This window comes from Panthera leo, chromosome D1, assembly GCF_018350215.1.
Source record: "Panthera leo isolate Ple1 chromosome D1, P.leo_Ple1_pat1.1, whole genome shotgun sequence".
Taxonomy (NCBI): Eukaryota; Metazoa; Chordata; class Mammalia; order Carnivora; family Felidae; genus Panthera; species Panthera leo.
In genome coordinates, this window is record NC_056688.1 from 81,868,726 (window position 1) to 81,894,967 (window position 26,242).

Below are 26,242 nucleotides of genomic sequence, written 5' to 3' on the forward strand. Positions count from 1 at the left end.
CTTTATTTGTAATGCAGAAGAGCTTGGGTTTTAGAGAGACAGCCTTTTGAAACAGTAGGGACTCAGCCCAGGGGCCAGAAATAATATTTTGAGGAATGACTTTTTTTTTTAAAGGCCACCCTTCACTTTCCATAAGCTCAGAATCTTCTGATTTTTATCTGTCAAATGAATATGTAAGACCTCCAGAACTTCTACACGTTTGTCTTCTGCTTATACCAATATTTTGGGCAGTCTTTCATGGAAGCTGAAATTTAAGTCCACTTGTTTATTTCAGGAGCCTCCAAGAGATAAATGTGGAAGGAATGGGATGGAAAGGTAAAATGACCCAGGGTCAAAAGTGAATTATGGAGAAGTGTCCTGGTTTCCACACTAACCAGTTTGGTTCCCAGCAGTGGGCAGTCTCTGACCTGCTGGGATGCTTCCAGCAATTACATTCCTATGAGATGCCAGCAGCGGCATTCTTGGGCACACAAGACAAGTCACCAAGAGGAATTTGCTCTATGTTAACATTACCAAGAAACGACCACAAGCTACAGAGTTTATGCAAATGAAGACCCGATTCCCATGGAAAAGATTCCTGCATTAAAATAATAGCCAAGTTTGCCTAAGAGTGAAATAGTTATTTTCACACTGTTTTTCAGATAATATGCTCTTCCTTTAGTTATATTCTTTTCTGCATTTCTAGGTGTGTGCCTTAAGGAGAAAAAAATACATGGTAAAACTAGCTTTTTACCATGGGGGAAAACACCAAATAAAGGAAATAATAATAGCAAGTACTTTGTAGTGCTTACTATGTATTCAGCCACACAGTAAATCTTAACTGCTTTTCATGTATTAACATATTTAATCCTCACAAACGGCTATTGCTATTAGTGTCCAAAAGTTTTATTTTTATTTTAATCCATCATATTTATCAGTCTTTTCATCAGTCCTTTCTCTCATTTAGAAATCAAAAACTCAGAACATTAATAAAAAAAAAATCCCCCAATCATAAAAATATTTCTCCTGTATTTTCTTCTACAAGGTTTAAATACTCAATTTTGATATTTGAATTTATAATTTACCTGGTATTCTTTTGGATTAAGACATGAGGTAGGAACATAATACATATTTTTTCCAAGTGGATAGCCAATCTTTCTAGTATCACTTATCCCTAATAATACCATCTTTTCCACACTGATAATGTCACATTCCTCATATGTTGAGTTTACACATCTTTGTAGGTTGGGCTATGGGCTCTGGTGTCTATTCCTGTCTCAACACTACACAATCTTAATTACTACAGCTTTACAATAAATTTATATGGTAGAATAATTCCAATGCCTTTCTGCACCCATCTTCTCTCTCTCTCTCTCTCTCTCTCTCTCTCTTTTATTGACCTCTGTCCTTTCATATCAAGTGGACAATTACCTGATTAAGTTCCAGGAAAAACTCTATTGAGATTTTTGTTGTAATTTATAAGTTAATTTGGAGGAATTGATACCTGCTTGATACCAAATCATGACATCAATGAACATGATGTTCTCTATTTCTATAGCCTTTTCCTCCCCATTGACAGGAGTCTTTGTCTTGTTCCTGATTCTAAAGAAAAATATTTTAGCAGTTCCTTTTTAAAAATATTTACTGTAGGAGTGCCTGGGTGGCTCAGTGGGTTAAGTGTCTGACTCTTGATTTCAGCTCAGGTCATGATCTCATAGTTTATGAGTTAGAGTCCCGAATCAGGCTCTGCACTGACAGCACAGTACCTGCTTGGGATTCTGTCTCTCTCCCTCTGTCTCTCTCTGCCCCTCTTCCACTCAGGCTCTCTCACTCTCTCTCAAAATAAATAAACTTAAAAAAATTACTATAGGTTTTTAGTAAACACCATTTATTAATTAAGCAATTTTCTTCTGTTCTATTTTGTTAAGAGTTGGCTAAGAGAGTTTTTCATCGTGAATAGGTATTACATTTACATTTATTACATTTTTATCTCAACTGTAATTGAGATAATTACATGGTGTTCCTCCTTTAATCTTTTTAATGTCAAACCATCTTTGCATTCCTATGATAAATCCATTTTTTTCCTTAATCCCATTATCTATTTCACCCATACCCCCACCCACCTCCCCGCTGGAAGCCACCAGTTTGTTCTCTGTATTTAAGAGTCTGTTTGTCTGTTTTTACATTTGTTTTGCTTCTTAACTTCCACGTATGAGTGAAATCATATGGTATTTGTCTTTCTCTGACTTATTTTACTTAGCATTATATCCTCTAGGTCTACCCATGCTGTTGTCAATGGCAAGATCTCATTCTTTTTTATGGCTGAGTAATATTTCATTGTTCATATAGATATAGATATAGATATAGATTGATGTATCTATATATTTATATAGATATAGATATATATTGATATATCTATATATTTATATAGATATAGATATATGTTGATATATCTATATATTTATATATAGATAAATTTATATATATATATATATAAATATATAGATATATCAATATATATATATATATTGATGCCACATCAATACCATATCTTCTTTATCCATTTATCTCTGAAAGGACACTTGGATTGCTTCCATATCTTAGCTATTGTAAATAATACTTAAATAAACATACGGGTGCATATATCTTTTTGAATCAGTGCTTTTATTTTCCTTGGATAAATACCCAGTGGTAGAATTACCAGATTATATGGTAGTTCTATTTTTAATTTTTTGAGGAACTTCCATAATGTTTTCCACAATGGCTGCACCAGTTTGCATTCTCACCAGCAGTGCATGAGGGTTCCTTTTTCTCCACATCCTCACCAACACTTGTTATTTCTTGTCTTTTTAAGTTTAGCCATCCTGACAGGTGTGAGGTGATATCTTATTGTGGCTTTGATTTGCATTTCCCTGATTAGTGATGTTGAGCATCCAACTTTATTTTAACACAGTCATTAATTTTCTAGTATTTTGCTTATTTATGCACATATATTTATAAATGTTGTTGGTTTGTAATCTTCCTTTTTTATACTTTCCTTGTAGTGGGTGAAAAATGTTCCCTATCTTCTACTCTTTGATAAGATTGGCATTAGCATGTGATTACCTGTTCCTAGAATGTTTAGCCAACTCATCTGGTCCTAGGAAGGGTTAGGGTGTAAACTATTAACAATTTATTCCATGTCCTTAATGATAAAGTTTGTACTCCTATTTCCATTTCTTCTTGGGATAGTTTTCACAAGTCATATTTTCCTAGGACATTGATCATTTCCGTTATTTTTAAATTTTTTGGCATAATACTATCTTCTTGTCAATTGCAACATGTGGTTATGAATCCTTTTTCATGTCTAATATTGTTTGTAAATGCTGAGTTTTTAAAAAAAAACATTTATGTTAAATGCTTATCCATATTAATAGTTTTTTTTTTTTTTTAAGTCCATTGGAGCAGACATGTGCTTTACCCAGATCCCGTAGTGTTCCTTTGCCCCTGACAAGATTCAGGTGGTTTTGCTTCCAATGGCCAATACCTAAAACTCTTCTTCAGCGGACTGTCCTTACTCAGGCTACTGGAGCCACTTTGCCCAAGAGAGGCCAAAGGGTCGGGAAATTCACATCCACTCCAGTTAACCCTTGGCCAATAACTGGAAACTGTGGGAACATGGAAGTCCCCAGGTGGAACATCCCAGAAGTGTAATTCATACTTCAGAAGCCTACATGGGATCAGGCTACTGTTGTCTTCTGCGGGACCCGATGCAAAACTGTACATTTGTTCACCTTCTTTTTCCCTGTCTGACTTTCACTACCCCCTTCCATACTTCTCCCTAGACTGAAAATAGATAACAGATCTACTACTCTGGAATGCATTAAGAGGTTGAGGACACACTCTTCTTTATCTCAGAGTCTGCTTCTGAGGAGCCCAACATATCATAAGTTTTATTTCTTTTAATTCTTTACAGTTTTATTTCCTGTGACTGTTTTATTAATGCGTCTCTTATCTTCACTATCTTTTTTCCACGATTTTTGAGATTCTTTGTTTTCTTGAATAGATGGTTAACTCCTTAATTTTCAGTCTCCTTTTTTTAATATAATCACTTAAAGCTGTAAATTTTACTCTAAGGACCGCTTTAGCTATATCCCACAAGTTTCAATAGGGTACCTTTTCATTATTCTTTTTTTTAATGTTTATTTATTTTGAGAGAAAGAGCAAGCATGAGCAGGGGCAGGGCAGAGAGAGAGAGAGGAAGAGAGAGAATCCCAAGCAGGCTCCACACTCAGTAAGGAGCTGGACACAGAGTTCAATCTCACAAACTGTGAGACCATGACATGCGCCGAAAGAGTCAGATGCTTAACCGACTGAGCCACTTGGGCACCCCTCATTATTCGTTAGGTGTAAATATTTCCTTGTTTTCATAATCGTTTCCTCTTTGTGATAATCATTAGTGTTGGTCACTGACATGTCCTGTTCTCCTCTTTCTGGTCAGATCCCCACCCTCTTGAAATCAGCCATGAGGATAGATGTGCTTTGCCCAACACAAGTAGATGTGATGTATGTCATTTGGGAGCAGGAAACTGTTAAGAGCCTTGTAGTCTTCCCTTTACCACTGCAACTGGTAATATGCCAGGTGGTGAAAGCTTCATCAGCATGGGCCCCAGAGTGAGGAAAATTTGGAACAGAGCTCCCAGCAGACTTACATCGGAAATGTACCATGAATGAAAAATAAACCTTCATTGTTTTAAGATACTTAGATATTTTAGCTCTGTGCATTACTGAAGCATAACTTAAACTGACTATTGCATTGACCAAATAGTCTTTGGAAGTACCTTTCCTTCCCTGTAACTTTATTTTTTTCCCAAACGTTTATTTATTTTGAGTGTGTGTGTGTGTGTGTGTGTGTGTGTGTGTGCACATGTGCATTAGCAGGGGAGGGAAAGAATGAGGGAGAAAGAGAGAATCCCAAGCAGGCTCAGCTCTGTCAGCCCAGAACCCGAAGTGGAGCTTGAACTCATGAACCGTGACATCATGACCTGAGCCAAAATCGAGAGTTAGATGCTCAGCCGACTGAGCCACCCAGACACCCCAGTAATTTTCCAAAATATAGAGTAATTTCAAGTTTCTTTTTCTTTCTGAGTTCATGCTATATTGGAGTGTGGTCAGAGAATACATCATGTATGTTACAGAGTCTTTGGTATTTGATGAGATTTCCTTTGTAGTGTAGCAAGTGATCAGTTGTTGGTTTACATATGTGTAGACTAGAATAAGCTAGCTAATTGGGCTGTTTGAATCTTCCGTATCTTCACTAATTTTTGATTTCCTAATCTATCAATTAATAAGAGACATGTTTTTAAAAATCTATTATGTATAGACCTTTAAATTTCTCTTTACAAATCAATTGATTTCTGCTTTAACTCTGAGGGCCATATTATTAAATACATGCAAATGGTGAATTTCTGTTCTAGATTATGAAATAAACTTCTTTGTCCTGAATAATGTACTTTATCTTGAAATCTATTTTTCAGAGTGGCTTCCAGGTCTTCCAAAGTTATCACTATCTGAGATATCACTGGCTTGAAGTAACTTTTTTTAATGTTTTATTTATTTTTGAGAGAGAGAGAGTGCAAGCAGGGGAGGGGCATGGGGTGGGGGGCGGCAGCAGAGGATCTGAAGCCAGTTCCACAATGACTGCAGTGAGCCTGATGTGGGGCTCAAACTCACGAACCAAACCACAATTTCATGACCTGAGCCGAAGTCAGATGCTCAACCGACTGAGCTACTGAGGCACCCCCCAAAGTAACATTTTATATTGATTTCTCAGCTGGGGAGCTGTGGCAGGCAGTTCCAGAACTATGCGCACAAGATAAATTCAAGTTCCAAACCCATGCTAAAAGCAGAATTTTGACATGTTTTTATTCTCTTTGTCCCAAAAAGAGAAGTTCATGGAGGTGTCCTTTCAAAAAAGGACAAAATATAGCAAATATTTTGTCCTTAGCAAAATATAGCAAATCCAGGCCCAGGTACCTATGCCCAAACCTGACACTGTAGGCAACTCCACTTCCTAGTCACTAAAGGTAACGAACCATCTCGTTTTCTCAGAATAGCAGAGATACCTCAGACATCCAGTTCCTATTAAACTATGCCATGCTTCCTGTGCCGAGAAGAATTCTTGCTGGAATTGTTCTTCTCAAAAACAAAACAAAACAAAAACAGAACAAAACTCCCCACATATTCTCAGGAACACAGTTATTTTTAATTAGCCCTGGATGGGATGTGTTAGTATCCCTCCCCCCATAATAAATCCTTGTAATTAAATAACAAACACTTGTTATTCTTGTGCATCCAGAAACCAGCATAGAAAGGGGATAGAGAGCTGGGAGAATAGGGATGAGCAAGTTGTAGGTTTTTTAGACTTCTGTGAAGTAGGAATGCTATGTTTAAGGTGGACACAACAGGGCTCATCTGAAAAATCTCACTCATCTTAGGTTTCTGCTCTGTTTGTTGAGCAAAGAAAGCTGCATGGTTAAGAGCATAGGCCTCAGTCAGACAGACATTCGTTTGAGCCCTGTCTCTGCAATGCAGTAGCTGCGTGATGTTAGGCAAATTGTCTAACCTCTCTGAACCATACAGTTTGCTCATCAGTAGAATGAGAATAATTCTTCCTATATCATAGGTTTGTCATGAACACCAAATGAGAAACCCATGAAGCCCTAGTCACAGTACCTGGAACAAAGTAAGCAGCTGTGATTAATAGTCCCATGCAGTAAAAGCAGTATACTGTTTATGGAGAACAGAACTAGCACCATATAATGAGGAAATGCATGATATAAAGTTGTGCTAAGGGGCCCTCTATTTATTATGGAGGGAGGAATCCGAACACATCCTATCTAGGGCCGATTAAAAAGAACTATGTTCCTGAGTGTGTGTGTGTGTGTGTGTGTGTGTGTGTGTGTTCTGTTTTGTTCAGGAGAGGAACAATTTCACAAGAAGCATGGCATGGTCTAATGGGAGTTGGGTGACTGAGGCATCTTGGTGCTATTTCTGAGAAAGCAAGATATTTGTGCTAAGGGCCTCAAAACAATTTCTCATGTGTGATCATATCATGATGTCTATCCATTCCCACTAAAAAGCTACTACCTAGGGGCCATCTGGAGGCATGGGTTTGACTGGATTAAGGAATTACAGTGCTGAGACAGGCAGATCAACAAAAGCTATCTTACACATTACCAAGTATTTGTTAAGGGACTAAAACACATTAACAGCCAAGGTCACATTGACTAAAACCAGCTTCTGAGAGCATCAGACACTAGACAGGTAGATTTTGGTGAGAAAAGGGAGCAGGGAAGAGGTAGTGAAGGGCCCAAGGCATAGGATGGTCCTGCGGGGGGAAGCCTGGGAGATCAGGTCACCCATGGAGCATCAAATAGGAAGGGTAGAATGATTCTGAAAGGCGCATGGGAGAGGAAGACTGGAGTCCAACTTCGCCAGTTTTAAATTTTGCTTTCTGTGAGAACTAAAGAAAAGATAAAGTTTTTGGAATTTGGAGCCATTTCTAAGATTCCTGTCAAATGATGTGGTTGTGTGAAAATTCATGAGTAACCATGAATCCTTATCCTGCATTTTATTGAAGGGCTTAAGTCAGGCTGAATGTTAAGAAAGAGATGCAGGAAATCTTAAGCCCCTGGAATGAAGCAGCATTAAGGCTTTATGGGCATTGACTGTCCTGCCTTCCCCTGACTCACCCCATGGCTGACAGTGTGGCTCTGGACCTCACCCCAGGCTTATATCTCATGTGAGACATGGAAGGCTACCCTGCTGCATGAGGAAGTAGCAGAGGTACTGGGATCCCCCAAGTGCTGGGCCTGAACAAGTCAGTTACTCAACAACATGTATTGTGTCCATATTCTATTCAAGACAAAGGAATTTCCCCCAGTGAGTAAAACCAGGCCAGTGAGCAAAAGCCACAGATAAGTCTTGATCCAAAATTAAGAAAGGCTTGGGGCTCCTGGGTGGCTCTGTCGGTTGAGTGTCCAACTCTTGATTTTGGCTCAGGTCATAGTCTCACAGTTCGTGAAATCTAGCCCCACATGGGGCTCTGCGCTGACAGTGCAGAGCTTGCTTGGGATTGTCCTCTCCCTTTCTTTCCCTTCCTCCCTCGTTGTGCTCACCCTCTCTCTCAAAATAAATAAATAAATAAATAAATAAATAAATAAATAAATAAAAATTTAAAAAATATTAGGAAGGTCTTCCTAACAGAGTCATTCAAGGATAAAATGTAAAGTACTAAAATCCCCATCATTAAATGTGCTTCAAGGCTAGCTTGTAGAAAATCAGATATTGAGGAAATTGAAAATGATGAGCTTAAAATACACTTCCAATTTTCCAGTCCCATAAAATAGAAGAAATGACCACCAATTACAATGAATTTACAGTGTAACCAAGAAAACAGAAATTGTGGAAATAAGAGCAGATCCAAAGCAACGTGTAATAAACCAAACTAAAAGTCTAAAAACTCAGTACGAAAACACGAAAAATAGCTGTCCTGAGAATATACAAGACCCCAAATTTCTTCACACCTGAGAAAGATTCATCCCTTTGCGTAAGCAATAATTAGACTGGGTTCCTGGTAGTGAAGAGAAAGTACACAGATGATTCAGAGCCAGAGGAATTGGTACACAATGTCTCATTCAGTCCTCACCAGATTCCTACTTCAATGCAGTACAGAACACAATGCTTGCCAATAAATAATAACGATAATAATGACCTCCAATAAACAGTTGCTTTGCCGTCTCATGAGAAAAGGCAGACCGGCCTGAGTTCTCTTCTCTGCATTTGTGCACACTGTGGGTCTATTCTCCATATTTTGCTTTACAATAAATTAGAATTCAAAGTCATGGCTTACCAAGCTTAACTGTTAATTCGGAAGATAGGATCTGTGACCTCATGATTTCCCACAGGCTTTGAAATCATTATTTATTCATTCTTCGCTTCTGACAGTGCCTGTGGATCAGATTAGAAAAATTATTCTTAATCCTATGAACATGTGTCAGCTCGAAACAGGAAAGAGAGAGAAAAATTAACCGGGGCTTGCTACCCAGTGTGCTCCAAAGACCAGCAGCAGGGACACTGCCTAGGAGCTTCTCAGCAAAGCAGACCTTCAGTTCCTCCCACCCCACTCCCAGATTTGCTGAATCAGAATCTGCATTTTAACAGGATGCCCCCCATGACGCATAGGTGCCTTAAAACTGGTGAAGCCCTAAACTAGGGAACAGTGATTCTATAACCCACCTTCTGACCTTCACTCCCTGAAAGCTATAAGAAGAAACAGTAGCCTCTGGGAAAGAAAAAGGGGAGAAAGTAGCTCGGACTATAATCACTAATGAAATTGTTGATCAAACATTTTGCATCGTTTTCAAAAATTTCCTATTGCTCACATGTTCTGACCCAAGCCAGCTGATTAGCCTCCGTGAGTTAGACTTCAGGGGGAAAGCCCGCACGCAACAAGTGCCTGTCCATGGATAGGCAGCTGTTTCTCAGAAGCTGCAAAGATCGGACGGAGCAGGGCTTCATCCTTTATAACCTGCAGCCTCCCGCCTCTTTGTCAGCAGAGGGAAATCCTTTCTGCTAGGGTGACTTCTGAGACACCAGTAGCCGCAAGGAGGGAATGAATGTGGCAGCGGAGAGAACTTTTTCAGCATCCAGATGTGAAAAATATACAAAATGAAAATAAAGTCTTTCCTAGAATACTTCCTCAACTCCAAAAGGCCACTGATTACAGGAAACACCATAGATTTAAAATAGCTGTTCAGGCGGGGTGGTCAACAGTTCTTTAAAAGATCATAGACCTGCCCCGGGTTTTTAAGAATTAAAATCAAGAATCAAGAAAATGCGGTATGTCTGTGCCTGACTGTTTCATTGGCCAGTTTTGCTAATGGGTTACTAGCAACGAAGTCTTTACAAGTAAGTGTTTACATGCAAATGTGCGTGGGCGAAAAAAAACAAACAAACAAACAAACAAACAAACAAACAAACAAACAATGATGTTCGCTGTCTTCTGCAGTCATGTTTCACTGCAGGACTGAAATACATACAATCTGAAGGTCCACAAGGAAGAGAAATACAAGACTCTACCTCGTCCAAATACATTTGGATTGAAAATCAAGTAAATACAGGGGCACCTGGGTGGCCCAATTGGTTGAGCGTCCGACTTCAGCTCAGGTCATGATCTCGAGGTTCATGAGTTCAAGCCCCATGTTGGGCTCTATGTTGACAGCTCAGAGCCTGGAGCCTGCTTTAGATTCTGTGTCTCCCTCTCTGTCTTCCTCTCCCCCGCTCTTGCTCTCTTTCTCAAAAATAAATAAACGTTAAAAATTAAAAAAAAAAAAATCAAATAAATATAAGAGCTTTGTGCTCCTACAAAATTTTGCCTTGCATAATGTGGGGCCTGAATCTGGTCACTGATTGTTCCCTATTTCATGAAGAAAACCCATCTGACCATGGGTGTATATGCATGGGCTAGAGGGGATACGGTATTGGCTAGAAGCAGAGAGAGAAACTGAGGTCTTAAAAGGGGAAAAAATTTCCCCAAAATATACAGTAAGTCAGTGAGATCCTGAGTCCCTAATATGCAATGTTAGTGTCTTTCACTCTCTCATACCTCCTCCTTTAAACTGATCTGGGTCCTCTGGTGTAGCTGCTTTCAAAGGGGAAGCTTTAACATGAAAAAAAAGCACACCAATTAAGAACTGCAGAAAGTGCCATCAGAAAACCCAAAGTAAGAGTTCTAATTTCATGCCAAAGGCAGACAATGTACTTCCCCATCCTGCCTGGGCACAAATATCCTCAAACAACCATTACCATGTGTCATAAAATTTATAATGAATCAACTTTGCTAATGGAAAAGTCCTTTCTTCATACAGCCTTCTGGAAAATTGTTTTCTACCATTTTTTTTTTTTTTAATGCCAGAGAAACTCAGAAGAAACTTATAGGCTAATGGGTGGGAAAATCTGTGTCACAAGGAACTGTGGTCATATATGCCTTTATAGATCTTTATCTGAATAAAAACCAAAGAAAAATCTAAATGGACATTTTTAAAATGTAAAACTTCTTAAAAGAATTCCTCATAGAGGCCTTAAGTTTTCAGAAAAAGGAGACACGCCAAGGGCTTTTCTCTCCCCTGAATCCTGAAGCTCCCTCTAGTGACCAAGAACTTAACAGTGCTACAGGTACAGAGAGTAAACATTTTCTAAAGCCTCTTGTTTTTAGATAGCACCCTGAAGTCTCTAGAGCATTTTCACATACATCCAATCATTCCACACAGAAACCTAAAAGCAAGAGCATCCTTTCTCCCATTTCATAGACAAGAAACTGAGGCCCAGATGGGCCAAGACTTGTACAGGTCATGTGGCTCTAACAAGAGAGCTGGGACAGGAGACCAGGTCTCCCAGGTCCTGCTGCACTGCCTCCTGAGCTATGGCAATTGTGTAAAGTCATCCATGACTATTCTCATAGAGAGCACTCATGGGAGCATTTTTTAGGGATCTACAGAAGTAATTCTTGACTTTCAGGGAGTCATTTTGAGAATCTGATGAGAGTTCTGGCCCATACCTATACACTTTTCCATACAACCTCAGGAAATATATGGATTACCCTGATGGGAGTCAACTGACCCTCTAGGACTCCAAGGACCCCAAGTTAAGAAGCTATTGACATCTACTGGATATAGTCTTGAGATATCCAGAACTCAAAGAATATGAACTTTGAAGTTCTTTACTCTTTCCCACAATTATGATGTTTTCCATGCTTATCCAGTTACTTCTTTAGCCCATTGTTTGGAGTATTTAAAAGGATTGAACAAATTAGTATATATTTGCAAACATTTAAGGAAAAGCCTGTGGATACTGCCATCAAGGCATTCTAGCTTTCCCACAGGCATGCCTGGGATTAGTGGCAAACTGAGATGTTTCTAGGAAAGTAGCAATTTGAAAGCATTTTTTCAACTGTAAGAGCATACCACAGTCTCCCGGGCTGGCTCTGTGGAGAATCTAAAGATGCAACGTAGTGAATATATAGAGGACTTGTCTCAGTGAACATAAACCAGTATTGCCTCTAAATTCTGTTGTTTTTGCACTGACATTTCCAATGGCTTTGGAAAAGCCCAAATCAACGGTGATTGTTTGCTAGTTCACATAAGTTGCTTCCATGTAAGTTCCATGAAGGTAGGGACCATGTCATATCAATCAGTTGTATTCCCAACATCCAACACAGCCCCCACAACATTAACTATACTTCCAGTAGATATTTGATGAATGACTATATGAATAGTCATCTTTGAGTGAGGCCTTCTGAGAAACTGTCCATTTCCGTCTTCTAATTAATCGGTGGCCTGTGGTTCATGAGACATTGCCCTAGAACACTTCACACAGGCAACGTCAGGTTCCAGATCCTTGGCTGCTCTCATGAGTTCTGTTCTCTATTCTGTGACCCACACCCATTGTCTAGATTGGGCTGTAACCAAACCTAAGCAATGATCACAGCTTCCTGCCTTAGTCCTCCCAAAAAGGATAGCACAGTTTAAAAGGGATGTTTTAACCTTTGAGTAAAATGCAGCACTCTAGTGACTAGACCATTCAACCATCAAGGCTATTAGGAAGGAATTAGGAAGACCTTTCTGGAGCATCTCACACAACACCTACTCATCATGCCATTCCATCCCTCTGAGCTTTCATAATGTCACTTCCCTCGGTTTCTTGTCATCCCTGCCTGCCTGGTGAAATGTCACCCCAGAGATGTTCTCAGCTCTCGTGGTTAACTCTCACTTGTTTTCACAGCAAAGTTCAGAACTTTATGACCATACTAGGTTCCTGCAATAATTATATGTTGCTGTCCCCTTCTCTTCCACATACAGCAAGACCAGCAAGAGGGGTAGGAGTTGCTCAATTTGAGAACGGACAGCAGGGAGAGGGAGGCGGGAGAGAGCTAGAGGTATGATAGCAGAGAAGGACTCAGCTGAAAGACAGACGGAGCCATAAGCCAAGAAATGCAGGCGGCCTCTAGGAGCTGAAAAGGCAAGGAGATGGATTCTCCCCCAGCACTTCCAGAAAAGAAGACAGCCCTGCCGTCACCTCAATACCAGCCCAGTGAGACCCACATAAGATTTCTGATTTCCAGAATTGCAGAATAAGAAATCTGTGTGGTTTTAAGCCAAAAAAAAAAAAAAAAAGTGGACTATTTCACCCTCCAGTTTATCTTGCTTGCCTTGATTCTAGAAAATCCAGTATTTTCAACAGTTACTGGCAACATCCAGTTGCTCCTGTGAAAGCACAGGAGCTTCTCAATGAAGAATTACTGTCTGAGCCACGACAAAGCTGTGATTTCAGGAGGAGTCTCAGCAGGGCACTGACTTTTCCCAACTGCCTGTTGGATATCATATTTAAATCAAAGTTTCTCAAAATTTTGCTCACCACCTTTGGAATTTTTGTCTGATCAAAGTAGCGTCTGAGTTCATGTTTACTAATTACACTTCCTGGAGTTGACTCCATTTTAAAACAGCATTTTGCTTTATACGTAATATCCATCAAATATCCAGTTTGATGTGCTAATTGTTTTTTCCTAATAAACATCCAAATAAAAACAAAACTATAAAATTGAGCAAACCTTTACAATAAAATAAATTCATAACTATTACAATTTAAAAACAACATTGCCTATGTGCCCAGGATAATCGCTTCCAGGAATCACCAGTGCTGTGCCTGTTTCACTTTGTGAAATACTTTTCTGACATTTTGCTACCCTCCCCATGCCTCTACCCAAATTTACCTTTTCATACTCAGCAGGCGCCCTAACCCCTCCTACGTTCTTAAAGAATCCATCACAGCCTTCTGTAACAAAGAATTATCCAGCCTAAAGTGATAATAGCACTGAGGTTAAGAAACTCTCATCTAGGGCAAGAACATTCCCGGCTAAGTTAATACACAAAGCATCCCAAGATGGGAACTCAGTTGACTTCTCTGTTCTCTGCCCCTGCTTCCTGCTGTACTAAACCCCTATTCCACAATTCTCCTAGGAGAACTAGCTGGCTTTACTAGATGTCCTTGGAAGCTGACTTTGGGTTTTTATGAGAGAAGAGGGTTCCACCTATTTGTTTACCTAAAAGGGAGTTCTCCCCAGCCATCTTGCTCAGTGATAGGGGATCTCAGAGTTTGCTATCCAAAGATCAGGAAGATCAGTTCACTGAAGAGCTAGAATGGAGATCTCCAATATGTAGCTACTAGTCTCATATGGCTCTTTGAATTTAAATTAATAGAAGTGAAATAAAATGAAATATTTAGTTCTTCAGAGACATTAGGCACATTACAAACACTCAAAAGCCACATGTGGCTTTGGCTGCCATATTGGACAACCCAGATATGCAGCATTTTCATCATTGTTACATTAGATAATACTATTCTCAAATAATTAAATATTAATGATATTTCTAAAGACAGCCCATCAGACTTTAACTCCATCAAGCTTTTCACTGTATCTTCTCACTCCATACTATACCTGCAACCACTCTCATCCTTCCCTCTTCCTGCTCTGCTCTCAGAATAGGGGTTGCCCTTCTTTCTGTTCATAAAATGTCTAACTCACTTGTGTTCTAAATCCCATCTGACGCATTGCCTCAAGGATCTTACTCCACCAATTAAGCTTTCTCTAGCTTGTTTCTATCTTAATTAAGTTGTGAAATACACCATGCATATCAGCATATCTGTTTGGGTTAAATAATAATAGAAATACAAGCTCATGTGTCCCCATCACCCAGATTAGTAGAGCACTGTTAGTACCTTCAAATGGGGGTGCTTTGTATACACCCACATTGCAGTTTTAACACCTATGTATGGAGACTTAAACAACATATTATCTAGTTTTGCTTAGTTTCAAATTTCATATAAATAAAATTATACTGATTATATTCTGTGACTCATTTCTTTTGCTCAAACTTATGCTTTAAGATTTACCTAATTTTAAGATCTATAAAGGTACCATGTTGTTCCTTTATTTTCATTTCTGTTGAGTATTTCATTTCATGACTAATCCACAAGGCTCCTTCACTTTTATTTCTGTACAATATTCCATTACATCACTAATCAACAATTTATTTATCACGTTACTGTTGTTGGATATCTGAGCTGTTTTCAGCTTGCTGTTTTCATAAGGCAATACCATTTAGACATTCTTATAATTGTGTCCTAGTGCATACTAAGGATTTATTTAGGGAAGTGGCTTTCAAAAAAATTTTAACACAACTCATAACAAAAAATATGTTTTACAACATAACCCAAAATGATTAATAGAATACAAAATTTTACTATTAGCAATCCAAAAAATTTAAGAAAATAATACACAACTTTACCATCAGCAATGTATCATGATATTTTCTATTTCTATTCTGTTCTCTTTAATTCTATCATATCCCGGTCATCATTTTTTGCTTTTTGTTTTTGTTTTAAAGGCTGAAATATCCACCAGGATGATCTGACCATATTCAAGAAAAATTAGGGGCACCTGGGTGACTCAGTCAGTTACGTGTCTGACTCATGATTTAGGCTCAGGTCATGATCTCACAGTCATGAGGTCAAGTCCTGCATTGAGCTCTGCGCTGAGCATGGGGTGTGCTTAGGATTCTCTCTCTCCTTCACCCTTTGCCCTCCCTTGTTTGCATGTTCTCAGAAAGAAAGAAAGAAAGAAAGCAAAAGAAAGAAAGAAAGAAAGAAAGAAAGAAAGAAAGAAAGAAAGAAAAGAAAGGAATAAAAAGAAACAAAGAGGAACAGAATGAAGGAGAAAGAAAGAAAGAAAGAAAGAGGAGAAAGAAAGAAAAGAAAGAGGAAAGAAAGAGAGAAAAGAATGAAGAAGGAAAGAAAGAAAAAGAAAGAAAGAGGAAGAAAAGGAAAGAAAGAGAGAAAGGAAGGAGAAAGAAAGAAAAGAAAGAAAGAGAGAGAGAGGAGGGAAGGAAGGAAGGAAGAGAAGGGAGGAAGAGGGGGGAGGGAGGGAGAACTGAGGGAGGGTGGGAGGAAGAGAGGGAGGGAGGGAGGCAGGGAGGGAGGCAAGAAGGGAGGGAGGGAGGGAGGGAGGGAGGGAGGGAGGGAGGAAGGAAGGAAGGAAGGAAGGAAGGAAGGAAGGAATTAAAACAGTTTCAGGACATATACCTAGGAGTAACCTTGTTAGGTTGCAAAGCATGTAGAGGCTCTAACTGTCCTCTGCAATGATCAACTGTGTTCCAATGTCACTCTCTCAGTTTATACTGGCACCACCAGGACATATAAGTTACATTGTTTAGCAAGTTAGCCTTGCTAACTTCATGACAAATGAACTTTAATTTTTTTTTTCTAATTTGTTGATATTGCATGATAGGCAACTCATTGTGGAAGTGTGGTTGCACTTCCATGGTTACTAATGAGATATTTTCCTGTTATGGACCATTTGTGTTTCTTCCTCCCTGAACTGCTTGTTTATATTTTGGCCATTTTTCTATTAGGATATCTACATCTTATATACTCTTAAAAGTCCTTTAAGTTTTTGAGGTGCTGATCCTTTGTTGAAAGTAAGTTACAAATACTATGCCACATCATGGCTTGTCTTTTGACTTTGTTGAATGTGATTTTTGAAAAACTGAAGTTATGTAATATAGTTGAATTTATCAATCTTTTCCCTTATGATTTACATTTTGTTGTTTAATGTCTTAAAAAACTTCTGTATCAAAAGGCTGTATTAAACTACATAGTCTTCTGAAAGAGTTATGCTTATGTTTTCACAGTTAAATCTTTCATCAACCAAAAATTGATTTTTATGTATGGTACAAGGTAGGGATCCAATTTTTTTTTAAATCTACATGGATCTTGCCAGCACCATTTGTGAAATGGATGGTCTTTTCTTCCGTGACCTGCAATGACTTGATCATGAATCAAGCTTGCATGCATAGTTGGGTTTGTTTCTATGCTCTCTCTTCCGATCCATGGATCTATTTGTCTACCTCTGTATCAACACAATGTCTGAATCATTATGGCTTTACAAGAGTCCTAAATCTTGGTAAGGTGAGTCCCTCTACGCCTTTTTCTTTGTAAGTTTCCCATCTACTTTTGAACTTTCCTTGTGTCATTTTTTAAATTTTAAGACACTATTGAAATATAGTTGAGCTTCAGTAAAGTGTATATATTTAAGATGTATAATTTGATACATTTTGACATATGTATTCATCTGTGAAACATCACCACCATCAAAATAATGGACATATTCATTACCTCCTCCCAAATTTGCTCCCAGCTTTTTGTGAATTCTCCCTCTAGAACTTCCCTGCCAATCCCAACACCCCTGTCCTCAAGCAACCACCACTTTTTGTCAGTATAGATTAACTTGCATTTTCTAGAAATTTGTATAAATGAAATTATATAGTATATATTCTTTTTAGTCTGGTTTCTTTTACTCAGTATAAAATTACATTGAGGTTCGTCCAAATTGTATGCCTATAGTACATTATTTTTTTAAATTGCTGAGTAGTGTTCCATTGTGTAATACAACCATTTGTTTATCATACAATGATGGACATAGAGTTGTTTCCAGGTTTTGGCTATTAAATGTCCCCGAGCTTTCTTTTACAGTGCAGTTAAAGTTAAATTACTTGGAAACTATTTGATTCTGCTGGTCATGCTTTTAAGCTTTGCTATGTGGGACCACAGAAACATTTATTCTCACACTAATTTTGTCCCACCACTGAGGCAAAGCTCTTCTGAGTACTCTACTGGATGGCTATGATTATGAGGTTTTGGACTCTGGCTGGTGGAAGCAGGAACTATTACCAACACTATATGGGCCTTGAGAATTGTATCCTGTAATCCTTTGTGGTGTTTCTTTCCCTCAGCATCAGGTAGTTTCTTCATAGACATGCACTGATCAGTACTTAGCTGAAAACTTGAGAGGGACTCTGCAGATCTCCAGAATCCTCCTTCTGCTCAGTCCTACCCTCTCCAGTGTGCTTCCCTGCAATGTCTATCACCTTGGCTTCCCCAGATTTCCAGCCCCATCTCTTTAACTCTGGCCTGGAATCCACCACCTTGCACTTGAGCTGGAAATTCTCTCCAGGCAGTAAACTAGAGCAATTGTAAAGTTCACCTCGTTTGTTTCCCATTACGTGGAGATCACTGTCTGTTGCCTGATGTCCAAAGTCTGAAAAATTGTTGTTTCATGTATTTTTTCCCTATTTTAAAAAATTATTCCAGGTGGCAGGATATATCACATCCCTGTCACTCCACTCCCTCTTGGCTGGAAGCAAAAGTATTGAAGAGTGTCCTTATGCATTTTGTGCCTTTTAACTGTGAGCTGCAAATTTTCCCTAGAACTTTGGGGTCATTCTTTGAAGCTTGATTTAGATTTGATTTCCTTTAGAAAGGACTTTTATTTGCTTTTGTCAGTGACTTGAAAACACAATCAGTTAAGGATCACTTTAAAATTAAATTCTTCCCTTGAGTTGTGCAAACAAATTCTCAAGAGGTATTTCCTACCTCCACTCAACATCATTGTTTAGAAAGGAAAGCTTTCTTACTACCTCCTTCTGCATGGCAAAGTTCATTTCTTGTTCACTTTTATACAGTTGGAGTCCCAACTTTGTGCATGTTTCCTCTATTGGAAATACTATATGAGCAGGACTTAGGTGTTAGGCCTTGTCCCCCTCACTCCATACAGCCATCAAAAGAAAAGCTCATCATCCCCAGAATTCAGACATGTTATTCTGATGTGCTGACAGAATCAGGACTTCCATTTGTATCTCTTCTTTCCTAATTCCCTCTCATCAGCCAACAACACATTCAGTGTTCAGATTCTGAATACTCGCTTAAGTATGAATCCTGTCTCTTGGCTACAGCCTTCTCTCATACCTGCCAAGTTTTTAAAAGGTGCTGTCTACAGTTGTCTCTGTTTTCTAATGTTTAATTCATGCTCTAACCCACTGTAGTCTGTATCTCCCTCTATGACTCCAGTAAAACTGGTCTTTAGAAAATCATCAATGAAGGGCGCCTGGGTGGCTCAGTCGGTTGAGCGTCCGACTTCAGCTCAGGTCATGATCTTGCGGTTTGTGAGCCCGAGCCCCAAGTCAGGCTCAGTGCTGACAGCTCTGTGCTGACAGCTCAGAGCTCAGAGCCTGGAGCCTGCTTCGGATTCTGTGTCTCCCTCTATCTCTGCCCCTCCCCTGCTCATGCTCTGTCTCTTTCTGCCTCTGAATAATAAATAAATGTTAAAAGAATTTTTTTTTAATTTAGAAAATCAACAATGATGACTTCCTTCTACCAAATCCAATGAACACTTCTTATTTCTCATCTTACTTAAAGTGTCTGCAGTATCTGGCACTTTTGACCATTCTCTCCTCTTTGAATTTTTTTTTTTTTTGCATCATTCTTTTTAATTCTATTTCTGCCTCCAATTATATTCTTCTCACTGAATCCTCTTCTGTTTATTTCTTCTCGAAGGTCTGCAAAGGTTTTTTCCCTGATTTTCTCTTTGTGCCATTATTTTTCACCAAGGCTCATGAGCCATATACTACCAGCTGCCAATCCCAGGACTATTCATCCTCTCTTTCTCCCTCCTTAATAAAAACCCCGGCACAATGGTGCCCAGAATGACTTATTCCCCAGACAAATTAGCATTTAAGTAGAGCCACGTGACTAAGTTATGGCCAACGATGTACAGATGTTATATGGGATTCTCAGGAAGACGACTTAAAGGAAGCTGATTCAGCTGGGGAAGGGCTCTTCTCTGTGCTTCTGTCTTTCTTCCATCTTCTGTCCTGCAACATGGACATGATAACTGGAGCTCCAACATCTAATTTGACTAGAAGTGACTTTCAAGTTGGAAGCTATGCAGTAAGATGACAAAGCAGAAAGATAGCATGGTGCTCTACTGACCCCATGGAGCCATATCAGCCTAAACCATCTACCCCTGGACTTCTCTTATCGGGGAGAAGTGAAACTCTGTGCTATTCTGGAGGACGGGGGAGTTTTATAAACAGCAGGTCCAGGCTGAAGTAATACCTGCCACCTCTGAAAACTTAGTCATACTAGATTCTTTTCTTCTCCTTGCCTCCCACATCAAACAAATCCTGCTGACTTTGACCCCTAAATATCTCTCAAATCTTCTCTTACCTCTCACTTCATACTACTAAAGTTAACTTCAAGGTCTCAATGTTTTTTGCTTAGTGACTATTGAAGCAGATTTTCTCAAACATAAGCATATCTTGTCTCTCAACCATTTGAAACTTACACACACTCATTACCTATGGAATAAAGTCTAAACCCTTTAGCATTGCTTCCTTGGTCCTTCCCTGTCAGATACTTGCCTTCCTTTCCTCCTCTTCCACTTAATCTTTTTTGTTAAGTTTACCTATTTATTTTGAGAGAGAGAGAGAGAGAGAGAGATTGAGAGCGGAAGGGGAAGAGAGACAATCCCAAACAGACTTCACACTGCCAGCACAATGCCCAATGTGGTGCTCGAACCCACGAACTGTGAGATCATGACCTGAGCAGAAAGCAAGAGTTGGACGTTTAACTGACTGAGCCCTTCAGGTGCCCCCCCCCACCTCAAATCTTACTGCCAATGGCACATTTTATATGATGGGTTCTTATGTATTAAACATACCTAATGGTTTTATGCTTCTATGTCTTCGCACACATTGCCTGTTTTCCGTGTGATGTCTTTCTCCTTTTATTGATCTCTTTTTGTCCTTGAATTTTCTGTTCATGCATCAGCTAGTCTTCTTTGATGTTTCCCATCCCTCTCCTGTGTTTCCTCCTCTCTGCCATCTCTATATCTTGCACATATTTGCATCACTGAATTTATTATGCAATAATTTTTGTTTACATTTTTGCCTTCCCTCCTACACTACGAGCTCTGAGGATGGGAAAATAATACCCCACTGATCTCTGCATGCCCAGTGAATAGCACAGTGGAGTTCCTAGGTCATTACATATACGTAAAACTAGGAACTGAATAAATAACATTGTTTTATGAAAATCAAGCAGAAATTAATAAGTGATAAAAATTATGATGATTTCCAAGAGTGTTTTCTCTAAAAACGGAAGAGTTGGGTAACAGCGTTTTGGCAAATTTGATACAGAACAAAAGTCACCATAAAAATGAGTATATTAGTAATATCAGCCCAGTGGTGATACTGAGCAAATTCTGTCAACTGTACTCATAAAGGACTTAGTGAGGTGCTTGGAACATAGTAAAATCCCCACTAGTCTTAGTTATCACAATTATGATTATTTTTATGTATAATTGTATCACAGCACAAAAAAAAGGTTATGAATAATGTTTCAGAACTCCTCATGTGGTAGGAAGACATCTAAACACTTTTAAAGACTGCTGGGAAAGTAGTTTCACAAAAGTAATAAAATAAGGGGTTTCCTCACTAAAAATGAGTTCACTACGTAGCTTCCTGAAGTGGTGGTTATTGCTTGGGAGTGGAAGATAGCCACTTATTTACATGAGACCATTTGGTTGCTGAAATTGGAGTCATGAAGCTAGCTGTGTGACCCATTTTTTTTTAACTTGCATGAAGAGCCAAAACTCTGAATCTCCTTCAAGAACTCAAACCAGATTTCCAAGAAGTTGAGCTTGGGTATTTGCTTGCATTTTATATAAATGTATAAACAAAGCAATGTTTTAGCAGGATCTGGGAGGAGTATGCGTGGGAATTGAAACAACGACACATTGTCTAAGTTTTCTCTGGTATGAGAAATTAAAGGAATGATCGTAGATTCACACATACTGCATGTGTGTGCAGTAATTATGCTTTACAATTGGTTCTGGTTTCTCCATTAATGCCAAAGATTCTTTTTTAGAATGTGAGAAATCTTTTTGGCTCCTGCATACTGGTCACAAACATTCTTTGGTCTTTTTATGCTTAATGATAGCATTTTAAAAGCTAACTCGGCTGTGTGTGTGTGTGTGTGTGTGTGTGTGTGTGTGTGTGTGTTGGGGCCATGGGTAGGGCTGAGATATAGGAGAAGGAAGGAGAAAGTGGGGTTTGGAGGACTATGTTTTAAAAATAAACTCACATGACAACCATTCACATTAAAACAAGACAATAAAACGTGAAAAAGCAAAACAGTCCCCAAACAAAAAAAGTTTAGAATTCTTACTAAGTTCATTTAGGTGATGACAAAACCTTGTTACACACCATGGGGTACATACCTAGATATGATTGTCTATTATTCTTCTTGCTCTGCCTACTAAACACATGCACCCAACTGGCCCCAACGATGAAAAAGTAGCAGCATTGTTTTAGTGCATCTGGTGCAACAGAGTTGAAATCAAATTTGCTAAAAATTAGTTTATTCATTTTTTTATTTCATTCTGATGCATAGGTTTAGATGTCCCTAAATAGGCCCTATAAGTCTGGTATTTTTTGTACTATTGTCCCTCTCTAATATTTATTAGTATTCATGAGAAAAGAGAAGAATCCTGTTATTCTGATATATTTCCTTTTATTTAGGTACCAATAACATAGTTACTATTACCAATGCCTATTATATGTCAGGTGTTATGCTAGGTATTTTCAAACCCAGTTCTATTACTAACTAGCAAGTTATCTTCTTTACACTAATATTTTCTTTTTTTTTTAATTCAAGTATAATTTACAGTGCTATATTAGTTTCAGGTGTATAATATAATGATTCAATGCTTCTATATATTCCTCAGTGGTCATCAAGATAAGTGTACTCTTAATTCTCTTTATCTATTTCAAGTGTTCCCACACCCACCTCCCCTCTGGAGACCACCAGTTTGTTCTCTGACTTTAAGAGTCTGGTCTTTTGTCTCTTTTTTTCTTTGTTCTTTTGTTTTGTTTCTTATATTCCACATGAGTGAAATTATTTGATACCTGCCCTTCTCTGACTTATTTATTTCACTTAGTATTATACCTCTAGGTCCATCCATGTTGTTACAAATGGCACACTATCATTCTTTTTATGGCTAATATTCATATATATATATATATATATATGAATATATGGAATATATACTATATATATATATGAATATATGGAATATATACTATATATATATATAGGAATATATACAATATATATGTATATATATAACATACCACATATTTATGGCTAGTATTCATATATATATATATATATATATATATATATATATATATATATGTGTGTGTGTGTGTGTGTGTGTATAACATACCACATCTTCTTTATTCATGCAACTATGGTTAGATACTTGGATTGCTTTCATATCTTGGCTACTGTAAATAATGCTGCAATAAACATAGGGGTGCATATATCTTTTTGAATTAGTGTTTTTGTATTCTTCCAATACCCAGTAGTGGAATTACCAGATCATATGGTAATTTTATTTTTAATTTTTTGAGAAACCTCCAGACAATCTTCACAGTAGCTGTACCAGTTTACATTCCCACCAACAGTGCACAAGCGTTCCTTTTTCTCTGAATCCTTGCCAAATTTGTTATTTCTTTTTTTTTAATTTTAGCCATTTTGACAGGTATAAAGTGATACCTTATTGTGGTTTTAATTTGCATCTCCCTCATAATTAGAGATGTTGAGTATTTTTTCATTTGTCTGTTGGCTATCTGTATGTCTTCTTTGGAAAAATGTCTATTCGGATCCCCTGCCCATTTTTAATCAGATTATTTGTTTTTTTAGTGTTGAGTTGTATAGGCTCTTTATATATTTTACATATTAACCTTTTATTGGATATATCATTTGCAAATATCTTCTCCCATTCAGTAGGTTCCCTTTTTGTTTTGTTGATTTTTTTGCTATGCAAATGTTTTTGCTTTGTTTTGTTTTGTTGGTAAAGTCCTACTAGTTTAATTTTGCCTGTTTTCCTTGCCAGAAGAGACATCTAGAGAAATGTTGCTATGGCCAATGTCAAAGAAATTACTGTCTATGTTTTCTTCTAAGAATTTTATGGTTTCAAATCTCTCATTTAGATCTTTAATCCATTTTGAATTTTTTATGGTATAAGAAAGTGGTCCAGTTTCATTCTTTTGCATGTTGCTGTCCAGTTTTCCCAGCACCATTTGTTGAAGAGACATTTTCTCGTTGCATATTCTTGCCTCCTTTGTCATAGATTAATTGACCATAAAAGCATGGTTTTAGACTCTCTAGTTTCTAAACTCTCTATTCAGTTCCATTGATCTGCTATTTTGTGTTTTGATATACCCTGTTTTCTTGAGCATAAAAATCTTGATTATAGGGGTGCCTGGGTGGCTCAGGTGGTTAAGCATCCGACGTCAGCTCAGGTCACGATCTCGCAGTTCATGAGTTTGAACCCCACATCCGGGTCTCTGCTGTCAGCACAGAGCCTGCTTCAGATCCTCTGTCTCCCTCTCTCTCTCTGCCTCTCTCCCACTCACACTCTCTCTTTCAAAATAAATAAATAAACTTTAAAAATCTTGATTATAGGGATGCCTGGGTGGCTCAGTCAGTTGAGCGTCCAACTTCAGCTCAGGTCATGATCTCACAGCTCGTGGGTTCGAGCCCCACATCAGGCTCTGTGCTGATAGCTCAGAGCCTGGAGCCTGCTTTGGATTCTGTGTCTCCCTCTCTCTCTGCCCCTGACCCACTCACATTCTACCTCTGTCTCTCTCAAAAATAAATAAAACATTAAAAAAAATTTTTTTAATCTTGATTATAAAAGTACATATATAATGGAGTAGTAAAAATCAACACAAAGTACTTAGAATAATGTCTAGTACATGATAAACATTCAATAAATGTACAGTATTATTATTATTATTTACTATTATTTAAACTAATCCTCAAAAACACCCTTTGAAACAGATATTATAATCTCATTTTACTGATGAGAACACTGAGGCTCAGAGGCTAAGAAAGTGCTCAAAGTTATTCAGCTAATAAGCATCACAGCTGCCATTTGAACCCATTTCTGTGTGTCTTTGAAGGCCATGCTATACATCACGCTAAACTGGCTCCTCAGTGTGCCAACTTTTCATTCTTACCTTAGGGATGTTCTTCCTCCCTCTGTGCCTCAGTTTCCTCATCTATAAAATGGCAATAATAATAGTGCCTACTCCCTAGCATTGTTAGAGTAAGTACTCAAATAACTATTATTCTAATGTTTGTCCTAATGATGACGTTGCTTTCTAAAACCTAGGTCTACCTTGAGGCCTCCTATGCAAGTTAAGAAAAAAAAAAAACACACACACACATGACTAGCTACACAGTAAAGTGATGACCAATTTTAACCTCATCTTTCACCCAGTGACATGATTATTATACTAAATGTCCTTTTAATCTGCTTAACGTTTTATTCCTACATTTCTCTTTGAACCTCTCTTGGAAGAACCCTAACATCTTTATGTAAAAATAACAGACTCAAACCACCTGAAATAACAAAAGTGGGGATTTTTTAAAGGGGATCTGTTTGTTCTGGAATACCATGAAAGAAGGCTGCTAATTCAGCAGATTACTAGCTTCAAAGCAGTTCAACTTGACCAACTTGGAAGCCAAAACAGTCCTCATGGTCAGCATACAAATGTGAATTTAACGACTAGCTTGACAAGTGCATTATAAGAAGTTGTACATAAAAGAGAAAGAATAAAGTGGGGGGCAGGGAAAGAGTGACTCTCCATTTCGATGGGAGTCTAGTTTATGATTACAAACTTGTTATTTCAAAAGCCATAGTTTATATTTTATGTTGTCCAATTTGGCTTAAGTTGTTACTCCCAGTTGGACTCTCTCTCTCTCTCTCTCTCTCTCTGTCTCTCTCTCTTTTTTCCTTTTCTTAAATAGCTAAGTATTTCAAATGACATTCTAAAATCCAGACAACTGAACAGGGCATTCTTCAAAAATAAGTGTCAAAACTAAAACTTGTAAAAACAAAAATAATTTCCTACAAGGAGTTATACATCAAATCTTTCATCAAAGAATTGCTTATCACATGTGGCATTATCAGCTCTTGATTATACACATTAGTGGAGGGGGGCCAGTGACCCAGATAATCCAAAAATCATTTATATAATTTTGAAACAAATGTGTTTTGGTATTTACATTTGGTCCTGGGTATATCTGGAGTTCCTGGGATTGAAAAGGGACACAACATAATGAGATCACGCTGTTTGACTTAAAGAACCAGGTAAAACAGTCCAGATTCTTGACCTGGAACTTGTCCCCAGCTCTTTCTGCTTTCAATTTTACCAGAAGTCAAGACTTCTATGGGGCGACAAGGTGGCTCAGTCAG

The 26,242-nt window shown here is 38.2% G+C and overlaps 1 protein-coding gene across 3 annotated transcripts in view; it reads right to left on the reverse strand.

The window, feature by feature from the left end:
- Positions 1-26,242, reverse strand: part of CCDC34 (coiled-coil domain containing 34) — a 188,014-nt gene that overhangs the window by 100,144 nt on the left and 61,628 nt on the right. For all 3 annotated transcript variants that reach the window (XM_042905026.1, XM_042905028.1, XM_042905027.1), the window contains exon 5: positions 8,873-8,970. In XM_042905026.1, the coding sequence (XP_042760960.1) occupies positions 8,948-8,970 (23 nt within the window). In that variant the 3' untranslated portion in view covers positions 8,873-8,947. The remainder of the gene's footprint in view (positions 1-8,872; positions 8,971-26,242) is intronic.